Below are 17,289 nucleotides of genomic sequence, written 5' to 3' on the forward strand. Positions count from 1 at the left end.
CAGTCCCTCCTGCAGCAAAGCACCCCCACAACATGATGCTGCCACCCCCGTGCTTCACAGTTGGGATTGTGTTCTTCGGCTTGCAAGCCTCCCCCTTTTTCCTCCAAACATAACAATGGTCATTATGGCCAAACAGTTATATTTTTGTTTCATCAGACCAGAGGACATTTCTCCAAAAAGTATGATCTTTGTCCCCATGTGCAGTTGCAAACCGTAGTCTGGCTTTTTATGGTGGTTTTGGAGCAGTGGCTTCTTCCTTGCTGAGCGGCCTTTCAGGTTATGTCGATATCGGACTCATTTTACTGTGGATATAGATTATTTTGTACCTGTTTCCTTCAGCATCTTCACAAGGTCCTTTGCTCTTGTTCTGGGATTGATTTGCACTTTTCGCACCAAAGTACGTTCATCTCTAGGAAACAGAACGCGTCTCCTTTCTGAGAGGTATGATGGCTGCGTGGTCCCATGGTGTTTATACTTGCGTACTGTTGTTTGTACAGATGAACGTGGTACCTTCAGCTGTTTGGCAATTGCTCCCAAGGATGAACCAGACTTGTGGAGGTCTACAATTTGTTTTCGGAGGTCTTGGCTGGTTTCTTCTTTTTTTTCTTCTCCATGATGTCAATGCCTTTGCAGGCACTGAGGCAGGCACTGAGTTTGAAGGTAGGCCTTGAAATACATCCACAGGTACACCTCCAATTGACTCAAATGATGTCGATTAGCCTATCAGAAGCTTCTAAAGCCATGACGTAATTTTCTGGAATTTCCCAAGCTGTTTAAAGGCACAGTCAACTTAGTGTATGTAAACTTCTGACCCACTGGAATTGTGATACAGTGAATTATAAGTGAAATAATCTGTCTGTAAACAATTGTTGGAAAAACTACTTGTGTCATGCAGGAAGTAGATGTCCTTACCGACTTGCCAAAACTATAGTTTGTTGACAAGAAATTTGTGGAGTGGTTTATAAATGAGTTTTAATGACTCCAACCTAAGCGTATGTAAACTTCTGACTTCAACTGTAGATCAAGCGTGACTAAATTCAAGCCCAGTAACCTTGTTCACCACATCCTCCTTCTATTGTCTCGTCTGGCTGCCACGAAAAGCCCACACCTGCGGATCTGCACAAAGTGTGTCCGTGCCACTGGCAATGTACTTTGCTGGACACGCTAGCTGTTCTCGGCGGCGCATCATCACTTCAAACGCATTCCGTCGTGGTGTTATCGATTAGCCTACTACTACTGGTAGTACTGGTAAAATGTAAGTTATGAATCGCAAATCACCATACAGCTGACACACTTCGATTTCATCAATCATTTTGACTTCAATTTGGTTGTCCAAAATACGATCAGCTTGCGCTGCGTATTTTCTGATGAATGCCCTGATTTCTGGCCAGTCAATTGGTAAAATTACGTTGTTGTTTCGTCTATTACTCGCTTCTAATAGATCTGAAAATGATGCAATAACCATGAATTTAACCGACTGTTTGTTTATAGTGAGGGACGTCCCACGTTTAACCTGGACACATAAATTAGTAGGAATTTGTGCTGGCTTCAGCCATGACTGTATGAGAGAGAAATTAAACATCTACACGTCGCCTGCAGGTGCGAGCGTGTGTGTTTCACTGTCCAATCCGAGGCTTGAACATGATCTGAGCGTGTGATCTGAGAACTGTTTGGTCTGTTGGGCATCAACTTGGGAAAGCCTCAAGGGAGAGCGGACAGTTCATTATAAACATATATTGGCCAAAATATAACACATCTGATTTAGATTTTATTGTGGTGTGGAGAAAATTGAGGCGGGGCATCCGTTAAACAGTAATTCAACTTTGTCCGGCCTTTTCAACCAGGAAAGACGCTTGAGGTTAAAAACCTATTTTGCGTGGGTGACCTGGTCAGCAGGACAGACTTCAGCCAACTTTAGAGTAAATCCCAACTACTATTGCTTGATATTGTCTAGGAGGGAGCAACATGGCTGCCATGGAATGACGTGACATCATTATGGTTTTTTATTGAAACCTAAATGGCCAAGTTCTCTGTGTAAGGCTTTAGTCCCTCCCCCTTTTAGAATGTATTGTTATATTATCCACTAGCTTGGCTGTCTGAGTGATTGTTTGCCCTCTCTCTGGTGCAGCATTGAGTCTGGCTCGTCCGACAGCCCCCCGATCATGAAGAGACCCACCCCGTCCCCTACCAAGTCCATGGACCCAGGAGAAGGTGGGTGATGGCCCTAGACACACGCGCACACACACACACAGCTCAGCATACGCTTGGAATCCCTTGAGGTGAAACTGCCACGTCCGTTTGCAATATTACAAATACAAATAAATGACTTCAAACAATGAACGCTGTTGTTTTTTTCTCTGACATCATTGTATTTCATTGCATGTGCGATTGAACAGCAGAGTATGTTCTACGATTAGTTTTTTACCGTGACGCTGGACGCTCATGTCCTTTTGGATAAGCTCAACAAAACAATAACAAATGCGCCTGGGGCAACCAGTGGCACCGTTTCACCTATCATCGGATCTAGGCTTTAAATGACTCTTTCTCTCAGACTATGTTCCACACCATATATACAATATAAAACAGAACAATTACACCAGAGTTTATCATGGAACACAGTATGTTCCTGTTACTCTACCCATTTTAGATGAAATCCTATGTAAAACACAACTAAAAAAAGTCTATAAACAGACCCTGTCGCTCAGATGTTGTGTTTTCCCAGAATACATAGCCATGTACACCTACGAGAGCAATGAGCAGGGCGACCTGACCTTCCAGCAGGGCGACGTCATCGTGGTCACCAAGAAGGAGGGCGACTGGTGGACGGGCGTGGTCTCAGGCAAGACGGGGGTATTCCCTTCCAACTACGTCAAACCCAAGGACTCTGAGGTAACTTCTAGAAAACAGTCTTTGTGTGGCGATTCATAAGCTCTGCGATGCAGTCCTGTTTGTCTGATCAGCTCTCCCAGTAAAACCTTTAAAAAATCTCCCTGCTCTCCTTTAAAAAATAAATACAAATATTTGAGTTTTCTTTTTTAGGTTTCAGACAGCTAAAACAACAGTAGGACAGTAAAATGATTTTGCCGTGTTAATACATACACATAGAAAAATATGCTTTATATATTCCAAAGCGCTCTCCTAACATTAGCGAACGTTCACGGTGAACATAAAACAAATGGAATAGGTTAGTTGGCCAGCGTTGGCTAACGTTTCACGAACTGTGTGCCTTGTTTAACTCCCAGTAAAACCAGAGCTCTCGGTCTTCCCTCTAGGGACTGGGACCCGCAGGGAAGACTGGAAGCCTGGGGAAGAAGCCCGAGATAGCCCAGGTCATCGCCCCGTACACGGCCACGGGGGCCGAGCAGCTCACCCTGGCGCCCGGCCAGCTCATCCTCATCAGGAAGAAGAACCCGGGGGGCTGGTGGGAAGGGGAGCTGCAGGTTGGAGGACCATCTCTCAACACTACTCACCACAAACCAACAACACTTTCTTGAAATATCGTAGTAGATGTTTAAATACTAAGTTGTATTAATACGTGGACTTAGATGTGCCAATAATGGTCTTAGTATATAGTACTAATATACAAGGTGATATGGTAATTTATACGTAGACAGTGATGTAGAAATTACAATACAGTAATGTAGATTCATTGTCATCCACACATTTGCTTTAAAAACAAGTAAAGGGGACTGTTTCTAACTGTTAAAATTCTTGCTCTGCCCCTGTGGCCTCTCTCATACTCACAAGTCCTCTCATTGGTCCAGGCCCGGGGAAAGAAGCGGCAGATTGGCTGGTTCCCGGCCAACTACGTGAAGCTCCTGAGCCCCAGCACCAGTAAGACCACGCCCACAGAACCCACACCCCCCAAGCTGCCAATGCCCAGTGCAGGTAGGGGCCAGGAGCAGGGATCTGACGGGGGCCCGCCAGGGCCTTGGGGCCCCTCCTTGACTCAACATATGACGGGTACTAACACGGTGCAGACATTCTCTGTGTACTTTCATATTATAGTAGCGTCCTTGATAATAACATTCTTTCCTATCAAAATAAAAAAAAATCAAGTTATTGTAACGTTCTTTACAAGAACATTCTTTCATGTTAAAATAACATTCTTGATAATTACATTATTTTGTGTTATAATAACATTATTTACAAGAACATTCTGTCATGTTATAATAACATTCTTGATAATGACATTATTTTGTGTTATAATAACATTCTTTACAAGAACATTCTTTCATGTTAAAATAACATTCTTGATAATTACATTATTTTGTGTTATAATAACATTATTTGCAAGAACATTCTGTCATGTTATAATAACATTTTTGATAATTACATTATTTTGTGTTATAATAACATTCTTTACAAGAACATTCTGTCATATTATTAGTAACAGAGGACTGTGTTGTGCAGTGGGCCTAATAGTAGTGTTTTTTAATGTCCTGTCCAGGAGTAAAGCCCTAGCCCCCTACACCCCTAGTCTCCTGTGTGGATCTGAGGGGATTGGATAGGTATAATTCATTTGGTAGCAGCTCTACCTTGCCCTCTGATAAGCTATACGTAGAATAGTCTCCATAGTGGCCTATATAATACCCATTCCAATCCTCTCAGATCCTAAACAATATTTTTTGGGGGGTTTGGTCGACATTGCCGACTGATTTGATCTACAAATCGCCTTTTTTGCTTCATTTATATCAAATAATTATTAGATCAATCAGTCGGTAACAATTTACCCACAAAGTATCACAGATTTGATCGAACACTGCCTTTTGTCCCTTTTCTCGTGGACGGGGCCCAAGTCTCTTGTGTTGTATGACTAACCCTTCACTTGTATCTGTATGTGTGTCTCCAGCAGTCTGTCAGGTGATTGGCATGTACGACTACATGGCGCAGAATGATGACGAACTGCCCTTTGGGAAGGGCCAGATCATCAATGTGCTGAGCAGGGAAGACCCTGATTGGTGGAAAGGCGAGCTGAATGGTTCCGTGGGCCTCTTCCCCTCCAACTACGTCAAACTGACCACCGACACAGACCCCAGCCAACAATGTGAGTGCACACACTACTACTAAAGTCTACCTCTCTGTCACACCCAGCAGTTTGAGTACATACTGAACCCTTTCTCACACACACAGTCGCATACACACACACACACACACACACACACACACTGATGTGGACTCCTGCTTTGTATAGACGTGATCTTTCTTGTATCCTCTCACTCTCTTCGAAACCTAATTCATTTCAACTAAAACCCCTGGAAACCTCTGGAATCTAATCAAAAGGGACAGTGTTTGACAAGGGTACAATCTGTAGTCAACTGATCATACTGATACCTATGGGCCCCCCCTCTTTGAAGACGTTTCAGATCATGTACCATCCTCAGTTGAATAGAGGTGTGTGTCTGTATGTACAGTCCCTCCTCACTAACATCTCCCTCAATGTCCTGTAGACGCCCCCTCCTCCCCCACATCCCTCATGCATATACTGTACCATGGTTAGACTCCACCTCATCTGTTATGCTGCACGCTGTGTGTCGTCTCGTGAACTCGTCCGCCACCGACGTCCATTTAGTTCTGCACGCTCGTGTATTTGCATATTTTTCTTTCTTTTGTTGTTGTCTTGTTGGTTTGGTTCCGTTTTTGGTTTGCGTTTTTTGCTTATGTGCTGTGTTCTCCTCCTCTTTCTAGGACTCATATGTTGCCCATTCCCACTCAGCCTTGAAAGTCCTCAAAGAGACCCACTATCCCCTAAACACTGCCCCCGCGGGATGATGGGAGATGCAGCCACCCCGATCATGTGACTGCCACATGATTACCACCTGGCCTTGTGGGCTAGAAGAGTCAAGCTGCAGAGAGCAGGCCGCATATTCGAACTGTTAGACGCATTCGCCAAAATTGCCAAGCAGCTTCCTTATCCTACATCGTTTATTCTTTTAAACAATTTACTTAAACAAATTAAACATTTATTATTAATCGAAACATTTCAATGTTTTTTTTAGGAAATTGAAAAAAAATAACTACTTGGAAGTGATCATATGAATGGGAGACTGGATAGTGGGTCCTTTTGTGGCTTTCTGTGAACTAAGATTTTTTTGGTAGATTTAGACATTCTGCTTTTATCATTCTGCTTTTTTTTATCAGCGCACCACGGATTTGGTCTATTTATTTAAAAAAGAAATTACTGAGTCAAATGGCTTCCTTTTGACGTTAAACTTCTCCCTCCCCTCCCTTACTAACCCCTCCCCCATCCGACCCACAGCTCCACAGAAAGACCCACTATTCATGACACACAGCATCAGACGGGCCCCCCAAACAACCGGGGCCTGGACCGAAAGACAACCCCAAGCCCCTTCCCCCTTCAGTTTGCAGATCTGAAGGAAACGGGATCGGTTGTAACCACATTGCTTACGTCTTACAGATCTGCACAAACACGAAGGGTTATATGGGAATGGGTGGTGGGTTGGTTGTCCGACTGGGCCCGGGATTGGTTCATCATGAGCACCCTGTCTAATGGACTAGTCTAGGGGTTGAAAGGTCACCGAAACACACATGGGTCACGTTATAGGATGGAGGCAGAGCTTATTACATTTACTGTAGCTTACATCCAGACCACCCCTGCCCCAAAGCCAGCTCATACAGTGGACAGAGAAGCTGTCTGTCAAACCTATGGGCGGGACTGAACCTGTCAATTTATCCACTCGCATCTAGCTGTGTTTTTTTAATGTTCATACTAAACGTTCTTTGGATGAGTCTTGTTGTTTGGAGGTGCTGGGGTGTTTACTTTGTGCTGTGGCGTTTTGTGAAACGGGGTTATGATCGACGCAAACCAAATAATGCACAGCCGCCACAAGTGGAGTGGGGATGGTACACACACAGTATGCACAGGCTTGTAATTGTGTGATTTGAATGGCACACACCAAGTAAGTAAGGATGTTATATCCTCAGCAAGTCAATTCTTGTCTCCTCAGAACTATGTATTATTCAGAGTATATGGGGTGTTTTGTATTCATGAGTTGGTTTACGTGTTTTCTCCTAGATTTATGTCTATTGAAGTGTAATTTCTACGCAAGTTGGACAACTCTAAATCCCCAGGCACTATACCATGACAGTCTATTTTTTATAAATGAATGCAATTATAATGCATAGTGTTTTAAATATGTATGGTTATGTTGTATTGTATTTTTCCCCCCTTCCCTCCTGAAGTTATTTTTTTACCGGTTTACGCAGTTGCCATTTGTAAAACTCAGAAGCAACACGTCCATTTAGTTTGACCTTTTCCGCAGTTATTTTGTCAAGAAAATCCTATTGAAAAGAACTGTGATTCAGCTGAATATGAACATACTAAATATGAAATGAATAGCCTCCTAATAATAGCTTTTTAACAATGTTTACATATGAAAACTAAGAAAAAAACAAAGACTATGGTATTTTTTTTTGTAGTCCTTGTAACAGAGTGGAATGCCATGTTCTAGGGCTATATAGCTATGGCCTTAACCTATTATTATTATTATTATTATTATTATTCTCCTCAAACAAAAGGAAAAAGCATGGCATCATCCATTCAAAGCAATATATACATACAGTAGTATTGTACTTCAACCATATCAATCTTGTTTGCTTTTGTCACAACAGTATTGTCATTTCATTGTTCTTCTAAAACACAAAGATGGAATTCCTGTATGCCGCCTTTAAAAAAAATATATAACCGTTTGGTTCCTATTGGTTCCACTATGTGACAGTATTGGTGTTTGCTGCTTTATGATTGGTTTGTTGGACTTTCCCAATGTGTCTTTTTGAGACTCATCAGTTTCAAGGGGGTTTGTACTCCGTTGCTGACTCGGGTTTGAGAAGCACAACAAAAATTCGAACTATTACGGTATATACAATACTCTGACTATAAACTGAATTGCTTCTGGTATGTTATGGAATCAACAACCAAATCCAAAATGTAATCGTTACACTTGGTTCCTGAAGCATTTGGTCAGAAATGAATGTACAAATTGAAAAATGTATACAAACAAGTCGGCTTTAATTTTTTTTTAAGTGTCATGCCGTCTTTAATATAGAAAAGTACGTGTATAATGATTAAAAAGCTCAATGGCAATGGTGGACTTGTGTTTTTTTTATGTATTTACTGATTTTAAAAATCAAAAGGGTTGTTTACTTGATCAAGAGACCTACCACCATTTCTTTTTAATTCCTTTTATAGATAACTGGAAAAATGTATATTACAAGGGTCTAAAGAATTATACTTTCAACTTTTTATTTTTATGCATGATTTTTGGTTGGCTTTTGAGGGGAAGATCCTTTTACCTGACACCTTGTAAATACATTTTTGAAATACTTTTCCGGGGAAGTATTTTGTAGTGTATATTGTTTATTTCAGTGACTTGTTCAGGTGTCAGTCTACATGCCTAGAACTCTGAAGACAGAAAGTCCAAAGAGCCAGCAATTGGCTTTCTGTGGAAGTTTGTTTGAGAGATGGGTCATTGAGATTGTGTTTCTGATCGAAGCTGTTGTCCTGTTCCACAGGGTGCGCGGACCTGCACCTGCTGGACATGCTGACCCCCGTTGAGAGGAAGAGACAGGGCTACACGCACGAGCTCATCGTCACCGAGGAGAACTATGTCAATGACCTGCAGCTCGTCACCGAGGTAACCATATTTATATATTTATTTATTTACACTTTTTTTTTTTACCTTTGTTTAACTAGGCAAGTCAATTATGAACAACTTCTTATTTACAATGACGGCCTATCGGGGAACAGTGGGTTAACTGCCTTGTTCAGGGGCAGAATGATAGATTTGTACCTTGTCAGCTCTGGGATTCAATACGTTTCCGGAATGTTTGTGTTAACATTGCGTCAACGTTTCCTCGCCAGGTCTTTCAGAAGCCTCTGCTGGAGTCGGAGCTGCTGACTGAGAAAGAGGTGGCCATGATCTTCGTCAACTGGAAGGAGCTCATCATGTGTAACATCAAGCTGCTCAAGTACGCTCCCTAGCCACCTCTGGTCCTGTTGTCATAACTATAGTTTAACTAGCTATATGGTGGATAGCAGCTGATTTCCTGTGGGTCTTTATGACTCGTGGCTTAAAGGGGCAATCTGGGATTGGTACATCCATTGTACACTTTCAAGTAATAATATTTTGCCATTGATTCTTGTAAACAAACACTGTACAGCTTCAGAACTATAGCCAGACTCACCAATCGTCCCATTCTCTTATGCCCCCTTCCTCCGGTCCCCCGTCACTAGGGCTCTGAGGGTTAGGAAGAAGATGTCGGGCGAGCGGATGCCGGTGAAGATGATTGGAGACATCCTGACGGCCCAGCTGCCCCACATGCAGCCCTACATCCGCTTCTGCAGCTGCCAGCTCAACGGGGCCACGCTCATCCAGCAGAAGACCGACGAGGTGCCCGAGTTCAAGGACTTTGTCAAGGTAATGGAGAAAGGTCGTAAAGAACGCGTTACCATCTGAAATGCCACCATATTCCCTATATAGTGCACAACTTTTGACCAGAGCTCTATGTTTGACTAATTTGTATCAATATTTTATTGGCCCCTAGTGTCTCGTGCACATTCGGTTTGTTCATGCCTCTTGTTTGGTTGACTGTGAATAGCCTCGACTCCAGCCGTTCTTGGTTTCTTCGCCTGATGTCTGACACCGCAAGACTAGACTGTGATATACTAGCGTCAGTGTACTTTCTTATTTGAGGGTAGCCGAGCCACAGCACTAGGTTGGGACTGATCCAACGTGATTCCTGTGTATATATATTCACATGTGAGTGTTATTAGGTTCTACGCTGATATCTGATACTGATAATATTTCCTCTCCCCTACAGAGACTGGCCATGGACCCAGGTTGTAAGGGAATGCCCCTCTCCAGCTTCCTCCTCAAACCCATGCAAAGGGTGACGCGCTACCCCCTCATCATCAAAAATGTATGTGCACACATGTTTTCTCACACCCACTCTTCCCACCATCTGAATAAAGTGTATGTGATTTGAAAAGCCTGACCACAGCCTCTGAAGCTAAGCAGGGTTGGTCCTGGTCGGTCCCTAGATTGGAGACCAGATGCTGCTGGAAGTGATGTTGGAGGGCCAGTAGGAGGCACTCTTTCCTCTGGTCTAAAAAAAACGGGTGTCCTGACTCTGTGGTCACTAAAGATCCCATGTCACTTATCATAAGAGTAGGGGTGTTAACCCCGGTGTCCTAAATTCCCAAGCTGTCCCTTATACCATCACGGTCACCTAATCATCCCCAACTTACAATTGGCTCATTCATCCCCCTCCTCTCCCATGTAACTATTCCCCAGGTTGTTGCTGTAAATGAGAATGTGTTCTCAGTAAACCTACCTGGTAAAATAAGGGTTAAATAAATAAAACATTTAACTGATACACACACACTGGAATTGACTAACTATGTGTGATACGGCTCAGATCCTAGAGAATACTCCGGAGGCTCACCCGGACCATAGCCATCTGAAGCAGGCTCTGGAGAAGGCTGAGGAGCTGTGCTCCCAGGTCAACGAGGGTGTCAGGGAGAAGGAGAACTCTGACCGGCTGGAGTGGATCCAGGCCCACGTCCAGTGTGAGGGGCTGTCTGAGGTAATACACACAGAGACAGACACACAAACACACACACAAATCATTATTAATAAAATAAGGAAAAAAATCTTAATTGACTCACCTGGTTAAATAAAGGTCAAATAAAACACAATGAAAAACACAGGAACATGTACTTGTTTCCACAAAAATACACACACAATTGACACATTTCCACACCGTGAACACAGACTCAACTCCCAACTCCCAACTCAATCACCTGGCCTTTTTTCTTTTAACGACTTTCTTTTTAGCAACTTGTGTTCAACTCGGTGACCAACTGCCTGGGTCCGCGCAAGTTCCTGCACAGCGGCAAACTCTACAAGGCCAAGAGCAACAAGGAGCTGTACGGCTTCCTATTCAACGACTTCCTCCTGCTGACTCAGATCATCAAGCCCCTGGGCTTCTCGGGCTGCGACAAGGTGTTCAGTGCCAAGTCCCACCTGCAGTACCGCATGTACAAGACCGTAAGTACTCTCCTCTCCCCAACCTACACATTGTCCGCGCCCCAAATGGCACCCTATAGGGCAGCAATTCTCAACTTGTGGGTCGTGACCCAAATTTGAATCGTATGAGGTTTTGAGTGGGTCATGGGTGTCTGATTTGCCGTACAAATCCCCAAGTACAGTAGTATGGCTGTTTTAGTGGCATGTTCAAGACCAGGGCTAAATCCCAATTATCTCTCCTTCCTGTACATTTGTTCACTTCTCTTCACTGATTCGAAAGGAAATTACCTGTATAAGAAATATTGTGGAAATCCCCTCGAGCCCAAACCTGCACCAATCCCGTGCTTTTAGATTTATGGGATGTAGTAAACGAGTGCGCACTTCAGGAACGTGACGAGATATTATTGCGATGCACCCCAATAGTTCTGAACTTGTGACCTCTGACCTTGTTGTGATCTTTAACCCCCGCCACAGCCCATCTTCCTGAACGAGGTGTTGGTGAAGCTGCCAACAGATCCCTCGGGAGATGAGCCCATCTTCCACATCTCCCACATCGACAGGGTCTACACCATCCGGGCAGAGAGCATCAACGAGAGGTACGCACACAGACGAATGCATGCAGTCACAGACACACACACACACACACACACATTGCCAAGGTGTTCTTTTGACCTTGTTGTGATGACTCATGCAGGACTGCTTGGGTGCAGAAGATCAAGGCAGCTTCGGAGCTCTTCATCGAGACAGAGAAGAAGAAGAGGGAGAAGGCTTACCTGGGTATAACAGTCTGTCTCTCTGCTCCTCTGTAGGTCCACTGTGTCTGGGAGGGACAGCTTTGTCACCTACCCTTCCAGACCATGGTCTCAAAAGCACTGTTGGTAACACTTTATATGAGTGTCTTTTTTTAAGCATCTTTGGGTTTCATAAAAGCCCTATATAAGTACTTTGTATTATTACTTGAAGTTACCCCATTATCTTTGTAACCTTGTATTTATGCTAGTAACATTTTATGAAAATGTTGCTACATAGTAGTGTGGGAATTGTGGAGTTGAGCAATTTCTGTGTTATACTTGAGGAATAGTGACTACTTATTCCACTTTTAACAAAAACGGCTTAATTTCACTAAGATGCAAAGAACGAGCTAATAACGATTTTGGTTTTTAATGTATGTACAGTGTTAGTACACAGGTATAAGACCAACTTCATGTAAAGTGTTACCAAACTATCTCTCATGACCACTGAGTGTTTTCATGCTGGCTTTGTCTCCTCTGACTTTGCTGCGTGTTTGTCTCAGACCATTACGTTTAGGTCTGACCATTACGTTTGTGTCTGTCTCGATGCAGTTCGCTCACAGAGGGCCACGGGCATCGGCCGGCTGATGGTAAACATTGTGGAGGGCATCGAGCTGAAGCCCTGCCGCTCCCACGGTAAGTCCCTGGAGATGACCCCCTGCCACACCCAGACCGGAGGTTGATCTCAACACTTGATCTGTGTTTCTCTGACACGAGAGAGTGACACACACCACCTTTTAATACATGTGTCGATTGCTGTTCAGTACACAGGAGAAGAATGATAGTGTTAACAGTACATGCAGGGGTTCAAATAGTATTTTGAGCCTGCCTGCAGTGCCAGATGGGTGGTGTTTGCCCTTTCGGGACTATTCCATTGGTTCCATTTCGCCAAGCCAGCTTAATCGAGCACAAGTATGTGGAAGATCTAATCTCTCTAGGCCAACATCCAGTGAGATTGCAGAGCGCCAAATTCAAATACAGAAATACTCATTATAAAAATTCTGAAAACAAAACATTTTACATAGGTTTAAAGATGAACTTCTTGTGAATCCAACCACGGTGTCAGATTTTAAAAATGCTTTACGGCATACCTTTCGATTATTTGAGAACATAGCCCAGCAGACAAATCATTACAAACAGTAACCAGCCAAGCAGAAGAGTTACACAAGTCAGAAATAGAGATAAAATGAATCCCTTACCTTTGATGATCTTCATATGGTTGCACTCAGAAGGCATTAATTTACTCAATAAATGTTCCTTTTGTTTGATAAAGTCTCTTTATATCCAAAAACCTCAGTTTTGTTCGCATTTTCTTCAGTAATCCACAGGCTCAAACGCAGTCAAAACAGGCAGACAAAAAAATCAAAATTGTATCTGTAAATTTCATAGAAACATGTGAAACGATGTTTATATTCAATCCTCAGGTTGTTTTTAGCCTAAATAATTGATAATATTTCAACCGTTGTCAATATAAAAGGTAAACAAGAAAGGCACTCTCTCGGTCACGCGCATGAAAAAACTAACTCATTCAGACTGCTCTTACTCCCTAATTTTTCAGAATACAAGCCTGAAACAACAAGCCTGAAACAAAATACTTTTGACATATAGTGGAAGGCATAGGAACTGCAAATTGAGTCCTAAGTCAATGGATACTGTAATGGCATTGAATAGAAAACTACACACAAAAAAAGAAAACTACTTCCTGAATGGGTTTTTCTCAGGTATTCGCCTGCCAAATCAGTTCTGTTATACTCACAGACACTATTTTAACACTTTTGGAAACTTTAGAGTGTTTTCTATCCAAATCTATCAGTTATATGCATATTTTCTGGGCCCAAGTAGCAGGCCGTTTAATTTGGGCATGCTTTTCATCCAAAATTCTGAATGCTGCCCCCTACCCTAGAGAAGTTAAAATACTATTTTGAGGGGGAATACCCATATTGGTCTATTCTAAACGTCTATACAACTGTGCCAATCTGTTATTGGGTTGTAAAATTCTGGTAATTTGACAAAGTTTTTTCCAGAAATCCCAGTTTGAGGGTTAAGGAATCAGGAGGGAGTTAGCATTCTCCAACTTGGAATTCTTCAACCGGGATTTCTTTCAAACCAGTGGATTTGGGGAAAGTGAGTGTAATTTCCCAACCCTAAGGTGTGATCTCTTCTCAGGTAAGAGCAACCCGTACTGCGAGGTGACGATGGGTTCCCAGTGCCACATCACCAAGACCCTGCAGGACACGCTCAACCCCAAGTGGAACTCCAACTGTCAGTTCTTCATCAAGGACCTGGAGCAGGACGTGCTGTGTGTCACCGTGTTTGAGAGAGACCAATTCTCTCCTGACGGTGAGGCTGCGGGCACACACACACACACACACACACACACACACACACACACACAAACAGCTTTTTATTGACCAGGCCTTTTTGATTCCGTGTGCTGTCATGCGATATATTCTATCACAATATATGGTGTGACAACCTTGTATTGAACCCTCATTACTTGTCTATCCTGTCTGTCTGTAGATTTCCTAGGCAGGACAGAGATCCGTCTGGCGGACATTAAGAAGGACCAGGGCTCCAAAGGGCCCATCACCAAGAGGCTGCTGCTCCACGAGGTGCCCACAGGAGAGATTGTCGTACGACTGGACCTGCAGCTCTTCGAGGAGCCCTAGCCCATCCCAGTTCATCCCAGCCCTGCTCAGCTCAGCCTAACCCAGCCTAGCCTAGCACCCATATACTGTACACCCCCCCAAACCCCGTTATCCCTGCCCGAAGACTCACCAAGCTCTAGTGACAATCCCCAACGGCCCAGCCCCACACTCCTGTGTGTGTGTGTGTGTGTGTGCGTGCATGTGCGTGTGACTGTGAAGGAATGTCTGCAGAAGGGTTTTAATTATGGTGTGGGTTTTTTTCTCCTCTTTTTGATTTGAATCATTATGGTGTATATATGATATCATGATTCCGCTATTATTTGGTTGAACAAAATTATGAAGCATTCCACAGCTAATCTAAAATCTCAAAGGCCGTCTTATAACGCAATGAACCTTTGAGACATGATATACTGTGGAGAAATGTTTGAACAACACATATGATCATTGCTTATGCACTGTATGTCTTAAAGAGCCCACCCTGTGGCATTAACACCTGGGGCGTGTTCATTAGTCAACAAGCGGAAGAAAACGGACAAACCGGGCGAGACTCCCTTGTCCAATAATAAACGTTCATTTTCTTTTCACGTTACAAAACGTTTTAAAACGCCTTCCGTTGTGTGGCCAAATGAACACCACCCAGGTGACCACACTGTTGTTGTGCCATCCCTGTGACAACATACGGCAACCTCCCATATAACCTTTGACACTGTGTTCATGTTTATAAACATACGGCTATTATGTCATTGCAGGTCAGACAATTTCAAAAGCTTGTGTGAAGCCCATCTGATAATACCCCTGGTTGTTTTAGCTGGAACATCTTCCCTTGTATTTCTTTCATTCAAACGTGACCCAGGTTTCGAGTTATTTGTTCGTTTCTGTGTACGTCTGTTTGAGACCAGGGTACATAAGCAGGTACAGTACATAAGTGAATGTGAGGAGGAGAGCTATACTTTGTGATATACCTTCAAAGGTTTGGTGAGACACTTTGGAAAAATGTGTTAGGGAATTAAAGAGCTGTTATGTTAGTATACTACAGTATGCTGAGAATGAAAATGAAGCTATCAGTAATCTTTACAATGTACCTTTATATGGTCCACATATTGAGCGTTGTGTTTTAGATTGGAAATTCAAATGAAAGGCCAGACGAAATGTTTGGGTGTGTTTGAAACATTACAGAAGTACTGTACGAAAGTACACGCTATCAAATTGGCTTAGCCAAATATATATTGTTGTACGGTTTGAGGGAAATTGAAGAGCAGATTTCCTGTTTTCTAAATGATGTGTAAATGAGTGCCGATTTCTAGTTACATTTGCAGCGTAGGCCAAGATGATGGAGTACCAGTGTACTACAAATCATTCGTTTTTTGATGGTTAGAAGAATCATACGGTGATGTCAGGAATGTTTTTGTACTTGTTCCGAAAAATTCAGTTATTTTCAACGCATTCATATCTTCACGTTTTGTATGTATATTTTAGTTGTTTTTAATTACATTTTTTCGTACGGCAAAAAAGCACCATTTAATATAGAGTGCTATATTTATGTGTTGGAAAGCCATTTTGGAGGTGTTTTGTTTTGGAGGCTGAGGTCAGGCTTTGTTGTGATGGACATATTCGGCCAATGCTGTAACTGTTTGTGAAGAGGAGGCATTTCAGGTTCATTCAATGTGGGTCTCAAATGAATATATTTCCTTTGCAAGAGAACAGGAATTATTTTTTTTAGAGTTTTGTGTGGCACTGTGTTCAGTTGAACAACACTGTATTACATATTTATTGACGTTAAGAAAGACCATTCTGACAAAAGGGAAATATCAGCCTCCAGGTTGCTGCAATATGCAATCTACTCCGAGGTATGAGAAAATTTGAATCTTTCATATGGTCTTATCTGTTAATTTGTTCTTTATGATGACCCTCCCATTATCTTGGGTTCTGCGTTCGAAAGGAGATGTACAAGGATATCCGAAGGCAGCAGAGACGACTGACTTCAGTCTAAGTCTGACAATGTTAGCATAGTTTGTCTAATGTTAGTTTAATGTATGTTGTTGTTGTTACCAGCTATGTGTCCGTGTAGATAATGTACAAATACTAGTGAAATTCCACTGCCGTGTTAGTGAGAGTGGTCAAGGAGAACAGCGTTTGCAGAGCCTGTGTTCCTTATGTGTATGTCTAGGAGGGAGTGAGTAACATTAACTTACTATTCTCGAGTGCTTTTGGGTTTGTGCTGGGTCTCTGTTCAAGTTGGAGGACTTAGATTATGACTAGTCATTTCCCTATAGCGTGCGACCTGTACCTCCACTCCTTTCCCGGTTACCCCACAGTAGTGCCCTTTTAATGTTCACTCTAAAACCAGTGATGGTCTCTCTTCTTTTTAATGAGCAAAGTCTTAACTGATAAAGTACAGTATGTGAATATGTTGAAATATTTGAAAGGAGTATAAGTAATATATTACAACAACTACCGTAGAATAATGTTGATGACAATGTATTGTTATCAAGGTATGAGAAGTGTATTGTCTTAAATGTTGAAAATAAAATTCGATTGGACCAAGGAGTTTGATGTATGTTTTAGCCTTAATTTACAAACCTTGTAAGTACTTATTTTATACAAAATATACTTAAATGTTTTGGAGTTTACCGCCATATATTACTTTTCCATTAAATGGGTCTCATAGATAGCGTTCACTTCAGTCAGTGCCTGAAAGGTTTGTACATTGAACATGTCATTCATGTTAAAGCAGTAACCGTGATGATTTGAAGGGGCTGGTGTTTCAGCAGGGCGCAATTTTGTTATGCAAGGAATGTTTGG

General features: G+C 42.5%; 1 protein-coding gene across 4 annotated transcripts in view; it reads left to right on the top strand.

Moving 5' to 3' along the window:
- LOC139413098 (intersectin 1 (SH3 domain protein)) overlaps positions 1-17,034 on the top strand; it is a 62,918-nt gene extending 45,884 nt beyond the window's left edge. For all 4 annotated transcript variants that reach the window (XM_071160155.1, XM_071160156.1, XM_071160157.1 and 1 more), the window contains 16 exons: positions 2,129-2,211; positions 2,723-2,889; positions 3,273-3,440; positions 3,765-3,963; positions 4,853-5,047; positions 8,533-8,654; positions 8,882-8,988; positions 9,254-9,437; positions 9,841-9,939; positions 10,438-10,605; positions 10,857-11,069; positions 11,523-11,644; positions 11,743-11,825; positions 12,392-12,475; positions 14,006-14,179; positions 14,360-17,034. In XM_071160155.1, coding sequence (XP_071016256.1) covers positions 2,129-2,211; positions 2,723-2,889; positions 3,273-3,440; positions 3,765-3,963; positions 4,853-5,047; positions 8,533-8,654; positions 8,882-8,988; positions 9,254-9,437; positions 9,841-9,939; positions 10,438-10,605; positions 10,857-11,069; positions 11,523-11,644; positions 11,743-11,825; positions 12,392-12,475; positions 14,006-14,179; positions 14,360-14,508 — 2,317 coding nt within the window. In that variant the 3' untranslated portion in view covers positions 14,509-17,034. The remainder of the gene's footprint in view (positions 1-2,128; positions 2,212-2,722; positions 2,890-3,272; positions 3,441-3,764; positions 3,964-4,852; positions 5,048-8,532; positions 8,655-8,881; positions 8,989-9,253; positions 9,438-9,840; positions 9,940-10,437; positions 10,606-10,856; positions 11,070-11,522; positions 11,645-11,742; positions 11,826-12,391; positions 12,476-14,005; positions 14,180-14,359) is intronic.
- The last annotated feature ends 255 nt before the right edge of the window (positions 17,035-17,289 follow it).

Source organism: Oncorhynchus clarkii, chromosome 7 (genome assembly GCF_045791955.1).
Source record: "Oncorhynchus clarkii lewisi isolate Uvic-CL-2024 chromosome 7, UVic_Ocla_1.0, whole genome shotgun sequence".
NCBI classification, from domain to species: Eukaryota; Metazoa; Chordata; class Actinopteri; order Salmoniformes; family Salmonidae; genus Oncorhynchus; species Oncorhynchus clarkii.